The sequence below is a fragment of the Protomyctophum bolini genome, assembly GCF_963924005.1.
Source record: "Protomyctophum bolini genome assembly, chromosome: 12".
NCBI classification, from domain to species: Eukaryota; Metazoa; Chordata; class Actinopteri; order Myctophiformes; family Myctophidae; genus Protomyctophum; species Protomyctophum bolini.
The window spans coordinates 18408740-18419054 of NC_137873.1; the positions used below are offsets into that span (position 1 = coordinate 18408740).

A 10315-nucleotide genomic window follows, 5' to 3' on the forward strand; every position below is an offset into this window, starting at 1 on the left:
CCAGACAAAGATTGTGTCAAAGGACGTCGGGAGTTTGATGAAAACAAACAGTGGAGATCGTTGTTGCTAGGCTATCCAAATGGATTCTAATATACTCCTGTTGATGAAGACCATAATAGTTACGTTTATTTATAACACATTAATACGACAAGCGCAGATTCAGTGTGTTCCAGGATGAATACAGAGAAAATGCAAAGGTCAACAATGTCACAAAATGAACATAGTCACATATGATTAATATGTTAATAATGTCATATTAATTAATAAAAATGAATTAAAATAAAGTGACGAACATTTTTCGTCTACGAACATTTTTCGTAATAAGACAAGACATGTACCAGTGTTCTGATAGGCCTTTCAATAAGACAAGTTATCTGATAGGCCCGTCAATAAGACAAGACATCTGATAGGCCCGTCACTAAGACAAGACATGTACCAGTGTTGTTTTCGTCGACGAAAAATGTTCGTTGACGAAAAATGTTCGTCGACTACCTTTTTTCACCGACGAAAACTACATGAAAACTAAGCTATGATGACTGAAACTATGACTAAATATGATATACAAATATTTTGTCAACAAAAATAAACTAGACTAAAATGTTCGTCGACGAAAAATGTTCGTTGACGAAAAATTGTTCGTCGCTTTTTGAAATGTTGATCAACACACTTGTTGACGACAAGCCTGCATCTGACGAGCAAGGAAAATATACAGGGAAATCTAAAGCGGGGTGTGAAGATGAACATGGAACTGGTCTGGCTGACATAAATAATTTGTTTTGTGGAACATCATTATAAGGATATCAACAGGTGTGCATGTTCATTTGATCTGAAGAAGATCCATTGAGTGGATTGAAACAGAGAAGTCTTTTTTACCGTTTATCCATGTGCGCTTACCGCTTAGTTAAGTTTCCTTGTTTGAAATAATTTGTTTTCCCCCATTACAAGCTTCGGTAAGATCAAAGGCGAGTGTAAATGTTTAAACAATACTTTTGTAGCTGCATTTGGAAGCCAGCTCAACTTGGATTGTAGCGTTGTAGATTACAGCCTACAGACGCAGTGTTCTCAGAGTCGGTGGGCCTCTCTGGGTGGGCCGTGCTTGTAATGACTCTGCAGCCTGTCACATCACGTCCCACAGCATCAATACCAGAGCCTGGAAGAAGTACTCAAGTAAAAGGCCGGAGTCCCTCAGGGCTCTTTACTACTGTCTGTTTTCAAAGCTCCGGAGTCTCATATGGCACCGCCACCGATGCAGAAAAACGATAGTCATTTTGTATTTGAAAACAAAATGCCAGACCTCAGAGGGTGTTAAATATCTTCACTGTAAATAGCTGATATACGAGCTCAATCTACAATGCTTTGTAAGGTTTGTGAGGCTGTAGATCTGGTATTTTCTGGGAATGTTTTCCCCACAATATGGAGTCTGTAGTATGCAGTACTTGAGTACATGTACTTTGTTGCTTTCCTCCACTGATCAATACCACTTCCCTCCCATCCTGTGTGTGTGTGTGTGTGTGTGTGTGTGTGTGTGTGTGTGTGTGTGTGCGTGCGAGCAGGGAGGGAAGATCCCCATCCGGTGGACGGCGCCGGAGGCCATCGCCTTCAGGAAGTTCACGTCGGCCAGTGACGTGTGGAGCTACGGGATCGTCATGTGGGAGGTGGTCTCCTACGGAGAGAGACCCTATTGGGACATGAGCAACCAGGACGTGAGTCTGGATGGATGGCTTTGTGTGTGTGTGTGTGTAACATTTATTTTACCAGGAGAAATCACTTTGTAGTTGGAGACCTCATTTTCAAGTGAGGGTTGGCCCCTATACGAGGCCAAAGCAGTTCAAAACGAGGAACAAGACGAAAATTACATTGAAAATAAAATAACACGGTTAGGTTAGGTTAGGTTAAAATAACAAGGTTAGGTTAGGTTAGGTTAGGTTAGGTTAAAATAACAAGGTTAGGTTAGGTTAGGTTAGGTTAGGTTAGGTTAGGTTAGAAGACAAATAATGTATGGCCAAAAACATGAGCAGTCGACATAAACAGCGTATCCATTATCCGCCTCCGATCAGATAAAGAGATTATAGGTGATCCAGTTTAAGCTTTGCCTGTAAATCATTGGATGACCACGGTCATTCAACAGTTAATCGAACTAATTGGTTGAATTGATTTACCACTTAAAACCTCTAGACTTAGTAAACCGGCTCTGTACTCTCTTTGCCACAAATAGCCGATCTACAAGCTCTCAAGACATCGTGAGGTTGTAGATCGGCTGTTTTTGGCTAATGCTCGCCACAGAATAATGGATGCTGGGGTTCGAGTGGTTAAAAAAAAGTAGATTGCAGATGTACAAGCTCACAATGACTGGCTTGTGATAGGTTGTAGATCGTCACAGTAGTGCGACAGTGTATAAAATAGGGCTTTAGTGAATGGATTTAGTAGATTATAAAAAAACTTAAAATTTTCCAGTTTGATCTATCTAAATCCAACAAAATGCTTCTCGATTATTCATTTTATTGACAAGGAAGATAGTTGACAAGCCTTAAGGGCTTTTCATGCAGGGAGCGACTGACACGCCTAGTAATTCATTTTCAATAAGAGGCTGCCGACTAGTTGGGAGGCGACTGGCGAGTGCGCCCAATCCTGTGAAATTGTCGCACACGTGCTGTTTTCATGCACACACACACCCCCCGCAACGAGAGCTGGATTGTGGTCAGTTTATATTCCACGCAACGCGCAGCAGGTCAATGATTTGAATACAGCAGGCGTAGATAGTCTGGCATTTACTCGCAGAGTGATTGTGTGTCTGTGCATTCACGAGGAGAGCATGTGTGATCTCGCTCATCCGAGTCACAATGCAGGCGTTGATCTCAGTCTGGAAAGCCCTTTACTCTGTTTTCACCTGACAGACGAGGGAGATCCCACCACATCACGTGCGTTCACATGATTTAAACGTATTACGCGCATACAAATACTCCCCCCCCCCCCACAACACACACACACACACACACACACACACACACACACACACACACACACGTCTTTGTTACTATACTTCTGAGATCGTCGACATTCCAGTACAGCGATTATGTGAATGCCATTTTTACTTTAAATGCGTTCTAAACCAGTAGTTCTTTCAATATTTAAAAAAATAAGTTCAAAAATAGCAGATGTACAAGCTAGCAGCGCGGAAGAAGTCTACACTAATCAACAAGCTACAACGTGTTGTGTTGTGATGATCTGCTATTTTTGGTCCGCTTGCCTACACCGACAGTAAATATGAATCAGGCGTAACTCCAACACCAAAAATATATGTTTTAACCAAAAAACAACCATCTCTCTTGTGACATCACAATGTCTATTTCTCACATTTCACTATACTTGTGGGGTCATTTGGCCCTCACAAGTATAGTAATACACAAACGCACGCATGCACCACGCACGCACGCACGCACCCATTCCCACACACACAGCCGTTCCCACACACTGATAACCGCGGCCGGCCGCAGATTGTTATCTCAAAGTTTGGAGCCACCGGGGAGTTTGCGGCGAGTTGAGTTGTGTGTGTCATTTCTGAGCTTGGCATCTCTATCGGCACCGTGCAGACACACACACTGTGTGCCGACACACACTGAAAGACAGAGAGCAGCTGTGTGCCTCTGCCGCTTTGTTTTACCACCTTATTTACAACCCAAACTTATCCACCCACCACCCTGAAAAACCCCTGCTGCAACGCCCTTCTCTTTCTCTCACACACTCTTTCTCACCCTCACAGATGTCACCCTGCCTGGTCTCACTCACACACACACACACACACACACACACACACACACACAAACACTCGCTCACTCACACCCACACAGATGTCCCCATGATCTCGCACGCACGAACGCACGCACGCACGCACGCACGCACGCACGCACGCACGCACACACACACACACACACACACACACACACACACACACACACACACACACACACACACACACACACACACACACACACACACACACACACATAACATACACACACACATACTGCAGCTGTAGGCTATCTTAGCTCCACAGACAGTCACACGGTAGTGAACTCTTGCAGGGAGCAGAGAAATCTTTTGGGTGTTCTTCACCTAACAAAGTAGTGAAGCAGCGAGGCTGCGTGCTGTGCTGCGCGTCTGCTCATTCTCAACGGAGGATCTGTTCCTTATTGTGTTTCCAAACGAGACTCGCAGCGCTCGTGGCAATAAAGCAAAAGGTACCAGGAATGAAGTATAACCAAAGGGAGTGCGCGCAGCTCCACTAACACTAGCAAGCATCAAAGTACCGATTTTTCGGATTGTTCCCTGTGAAGTAGTGTTTTAGTTAAGTAAAAGTAGCAGTATACCACAATTTAAAATGGCTCTGCTACAAGTAATACAAAAGTATTGGTATCAAAATACAACGGATAGGATTCTAACCCTGGTCTCCTGTGTGGAAAGTCAACATTTTAACCACTAGCCTAAAGAGGAAAGATATTAGATTTATTTTGTCAAGAGAGAGAGGCACTGAGCCACACATACTGTATGTGCCAAAGTAAAAAAGAGAAATAGCAGATATGCTATATGTGTAGTTAGCTTGTAGATTGGCCTACTGTTAATCTGCTGTATTCAATATCTTAAGTGGTTATTGGTTTTTTAATAATCTTAATCTGCAAAGTAACTAACATAAATGAAACAATAAAACAATAAACAGTACTCAAGTAAATGTGCTTAGTTACTTCCCACCACAGAGAATAGCCACGGTAGTGAGTGCAGCTCCACTAACATAGAATGAAAGTAGATATTGTTCTTATTGCTCCCGGTAGGTTTTAGTGCTGTAGTGTTGAAGCTGCTCAATAAGCAAAGTCAACAGACTGCAGTTATAAACAGACACTGGCACAGGGAGCCACAGCATAAAGCCCACATAGAAAAAATCAAAGGACAAGCAGCAGGCAAGCATAGCTGCTTTATTGTTCCCAGATGGCTACTTCCTGGTTTGAGTAGTTAAAATCCACCTATGTGACATAATGGAGGAAGGCAGGAAGAGCATGCGCTTAAGTAGCCCGCCAAATTGGTCAGCTGACTGCCACATCAGCGAATGACGTAATGCAGCATGTTAATCCCCTGAGTATAGTATGCGCCTTTGAGCATGGCATGAACCCCCTCGAGTATGTCTGCCTGAACTAACTCTGCAGGCTACGCATCATAAAAGATACCAATTAATAAGAACTAATGGTATGCTATGTTAGTTCCATTGATCCTATATAGGTGGAACAATGGAACTAAAGATTTTCAAGTGGGTGCTGATACAGAAAAGGTTGAGAACCACGGACTGTGGTAGAGTACTGGTTATATAATACAATATAACGTATACAACTGGGATGGTTGTATTTGGTCTCCCTGCTCTTCTATCTTCCATCCTGTGTCTAGGTTGGACACGACCTTTGACGCAATTCTGTTTCTGGTTTGCCACAGATTTTGATTTGAGATCACTGGTAAAACAAATGTCAGACCCGGGTTCAAATCTGGGGTAGAACAGTAAAGTTTAAACATTCCTCTTTCGGTATTCATTACTCCACAGTGGCTTGAACCGGGGAGGTGGGGAAAAAATGGATAGAATGCGAGGCGAGATGGTGTTAGGAGAGAGGTAGTTTAATGCAAAAACATAGAGTAATGTAGAATTACAGAGCGCTCTTTTCCACGCCGTCAACAAGGCCTAATTGAAATAAATGCCAATGCCACAATAATGCTTACGGTTCACTTCAAAGACGGTCAGTCAGCACGGCGATAAAGCATGAGGGTTTTAAATCCACCAGTCATTCATTAACACAACATGCTACTTAGATTGATCTTTCTTTGCTTGATGGATTTGGAGCAGGAAGTAGTAGTAGTGCCCGGTACAATTAAAATAAAATAAATTGCCGGAGCAGTATACCCACCACCACAGTCGGGCGTTACCACACATACTCCTACAGGCTGGGGTGGAGGGTACACCTGTCAGCAGGGATTGTTGGGTAGGAGAGGTAGGACAAAGTCTCTACGACGTACAGGTGTGCCCAGAAGGTAGATCGTGATCTATCCGTAGATCACAAAGGCTGTGCAGGTAGATCACATGACATGCCCTAAAAAAATGTTTCTCGGAAAGAAACAATCTATGGCTGTGTATTTGGAACACATGGAATGTATGTTAGATCACAGACATTCTAGGGCTATTAACTGAGAATACGGTATTCAACTAATATTCAAACATGTATTCACCAAAACCAACTTACAGTTAGTTCATTTTTTTAAATGTATTTGTGTGTGCTCGTGCTCCGGACAAGTGACTTTTGTGTCAGGACAAGTGAAATGTACTTGTCTGCAGGACAAGTGCCTCAAAAAGTTAATTTCAAGCTCTGCAAAGTTATACTTTATCTGAAAATACTATATCAACACAAGTTCCGCTACTTTCGTTAATTGCAATTACAATTTAGACATTTAGCAGACACTCTTAGAGATTTACAGTAAGCAAGAACAACACATGTAGCCTACACGCAATACATCAAATACATAGAAATAGTCATCAAGGATCAAGCAAGCTAAGCTAACATCCGTCTAACAGTACAATCTGTACAATGAAACTATGAGTGGTTAAACCATGCACTCAACCGGCTGGGTCTTGCCCAGCGTGAGTGGCAACACACAGAAATGTGTATGGAGAGGAATTCATTGGCAACTAAACTGGGGGAGTAAAGGGTGAAAAAACACAACAAAAAATAATACAAAACAACAAAATAATTAACAATTCCCTGTGTGTTTCAGGTCATGACGGCGGTGGAGCAGGACTACAGGCTGCCTCCGCCCATGGACTGTCCCATGGTGCTCCACCAGCTGATGCTGGAGTGCTGGGTGAAGGAGAGGAACCTCAGGCCAAAGTTCTGCCGCATCGTCGGCACCCTGGACAAGCTGCTCCGCAACGCTGCCAGCCTCAAGGTGGTCACCAGCAGCTACTCGGGGTGAGTGAGTAAGACACACACACACACACACACACACACACACACACACACACACACACACACACACACACACACACACACACACACACACACACACACACACACACAGCAAAGCACAGGCATGCAACAGCAGCAGCAGCTCACCAGTGGTGAGGTTCTCCAAGTTCTCTTTTTTTTTTCTTTTTTTTTTTTACATGTTATTATTATTTTCAACTTTTCAACGTTTGGAATGGTTTTTAGGCTAGTGTCCTTGGTGTTTTGAAAAGGCACGTCTTAGTGGACATGGCCCGGTGAGTGGAGGGACAGCAGAGCAGAGGCACACAGCACTGCACACACTCACTGGCCAGTTTCACTTCATTTGTTTTTTATGCTGTTCCACCACTGGAAATAATAAGAGCTGTGTGTTGTGAATTGTGCTTATGGGCACCATGCCAGCCTCTATTTATCTTGTCTCAGAATTTCATATAGATTAATCTAGATGAATTTGCCCACTTTGTATTGTATAGGAACCATTTATAGCTCTGCCAGCCAAAGTGGGACATGGCTTATGTTTTCGTCCCATTCCATTTATCTGCATCTGTTTGCCTGTCTCTTAGTAGCAAAGGTGTATTATTGGGAAAGGAAGAAGTTAAGAACTGATGAACTTATCACACCGACTGGCCAAAACGTATGTATGTGGCCTATCGCAGAAAGGCTAATACATTCCAAACATTCCAAACATTGAGCAAACGTTTGTCATTGGCTAAGGAGTCATTATCTGTCCTAAACGATTAGTGGTCAGCCTCCTTCGGTCCACGGCCATGTCCAGTTTTTTGCAATGTTCCCAGAAATGATGCATGCGTAGCCTGCAAGCTAGTCCAGGCAGACACACTCCAGTGGTTTTTCATGCACGCGCAGCACTATGTGGGCGATGTATGTATACGTGCCGTGTCAAGTAGAAGCTGACCTTGTTCTTAATGCCAGTGTCACGGAGGTGCATGTGCTTGTATGCATCAGTGGGCTCTGCTTTGCCTAAGTGTTCTGTTATCCCCGAGGGGGATTGTTATGTATATCTCCCTGCTCTTAAATGGATGTCTTATAATATGCTGAGCAGGGAGGCATATTTAGCAGAGCACGCCAATATCGAATAATATTCACACTTTGTATTTACATTTATTCACCAAGGAGTGAATACATGTTTTAAATCTATTCGTTGGCTATCTGACTGAAATGCTCCTCTGTCTCTGTTTGATTTTCCGTTGGTTTGACATCATGGTGATTTGTGGCTACTGGTTAAAAGCTCATCTGATCGCCAGCTAATTTTGTTACTGTTGGGCAGAAACCTTGTAACTCCATATTTAACTTTGTATGCTTTGTCCTAAATGAATGCCCTACTTTGTCATACTACAGTGTCAAAATGAGTAGCAAAATAGCTGATCTACACATCATTTTGCTATTTTTGCTCATTTTTATTTATTTATTTGTTGTTAGTGAAATGTATGTCTGTGGGTTTCATAAATATTTAACCAATGAAAGTACGTATTTATTAAAGAGCTTGCGACTAAATAATAACTTCATTGGATGCATTGGAACACATTGTTTTTTTGTTTTTTTGGAGGAGGTGGCCCAGGTACCCTGCAGGTGTTTCAAGGTCAGCCATTCTTGGTTTTGAGTTTGGGTAAAGAGTCGAGATCTTTAATGGGTTTTGGTAGGTCATTCCACATTTTGGTGGCAGCATTGTAGAATGCATTTTAACCATGTTTGAGCCGACATACAAGGTTTCCACCTGACAGCGACACTTTGCTAGCAACGACGACGCCCTCCACCAAAGCAAAATGCCTGTGGAGGTTTGCCCGAGCACAATGAGCAAGGCCAAATCCGTGGGCTGTTGTTGCCAGGCTGGTGCAATGGCACCGCCGTGGCACTTTATGGACAGGCTGCCTGCTTGGCAGAGAGGCTCACTGCTGAGTGCCTTTTCCCAAAGCTACTGTACCAAATGAGAAGCACTGCACAAAAAAAAATCATCTTTAAAGATGAATGCTGGTGAGAGAATGAAGTATGGCATGGTTTGCTGTCCCCATCACCCTTGTGCACTTTCGAGGATAGTACTTTTGAAGATGACATTTGGGGAGGCCATAACTGAATGGGCGCAGCCATAGCTGAATGGTCAGAGAGACCGCCTGTGGAAGCCAAAGGCCCCAAGTTCAATTCCAGCCCTCAGCAATGTGTCGAAGTGTTCCTAAGAAAGACACTTAACCCCTAACTGCTCCCAGAGCGCCCGAGCGCCACAACCAATGGCTGCTCAGTGCTCACTGCTCCTAGGATGGGTAAAATGCAGAGGACAAATTTCACGTATGCAAATATACAGTGACAAAAAAAGGAGTGGGGACCAAATTATATCTGCTAAACTGTGGGAGTTCATAAAGGCGCTGCTGCATTTTAACCACATACTGTAAGCACCACACTGCCATGCATAAACTATGCAGACAATCTAACTGACTTGTATTAAAACATGCCAGCCAAATAGATTTGGTATGTAATGGGGTTGGGCGATATTGATTTTTTTATATTGGTATTGATGCCGTGAATAATATCACGATTATCGGTATTATCGATTATCTGCCTTTTTCATTTGGCTGGAACCAGAAATGCTGCCAAACAGCAGTATTTCCAGATGGGTTTTTTTACGAACCAACTTGCTAGGACTTGTTACTGACATATATGGGATTTGCAGGCTCTTACATCACAAACAAATCAGAGCACCTGTTTGAGCCAGAAAACCCCAGATCACAGAAAATCTACTGAATGTTAAAAGTTCATGTTTTTTGGGTGCAATTGAGATTAGAAAACCTAAAAAAAATAAGAACAATTCCAAAACCTTTTTTTTAATGTCACAATCCCTTTAAAATGAAATACTCGTAAATTCATCACACAGACACACACATACAGTAATGTAGACGTTTATATTTACATGACGGTAAAATTACGATATTAGTATTATGACGGTATTCGGTATTATTTATATACTCCGTGATATTATATTGATTTCAAATATTGCTGAAAACGGTAATATCGGTATATTGCCCAAGCTAAGTATGTAAGCGATATTGCACTAATTGTATATCTGTTCATTATGTTCAGATGTTTAGTTGTTTACCCCTCAAAATCATGAAGGCTGATTTGACCTTTCAGGCAAATAACTATGTCAGTGTCTCCAGAAATGTATCTACTGCAGTTTTGGTTCGTACAGTATGTGTCTTTGAGTAAAGCCATACCCTAACCCTAATGTAATAATGCCTGAATAACGCCTATAATTAAATCCTCAAAAAACTGTTTCACGG

The 10315-nt window shown here is 42.5% G+C and overlaps 1 protein-coding gene across 2 annotated transcripts in view; it reads left to right on the forward strand.

Annotated features, from left to right (window-relative positions):
- The window catches only part of ephb3a (eph receptor B3a), a 68970-nt gene that overhangs the window by 53609 nt on the left and 5046 nt on the right, over positions 1-10315 (forward strand). Inside the window, exons 13-14 of one of the 2 annotated variants that reach the window (XM_080778643.1) lie at positions 1554-1703; positions 6802-6995. In XM_080778643.1, the coding sequence (XP_080634769.1) occupies positions 1554-1703; positions 6802-6995 (344 nt within the window). Of the gene's footprint in view, positions 1-1553; positions 1704-6801; positions 7000-10315 lie in introns of both variants that reach the window. The other variant, XM_080778644.1, reaches the window with a different exon arrangement.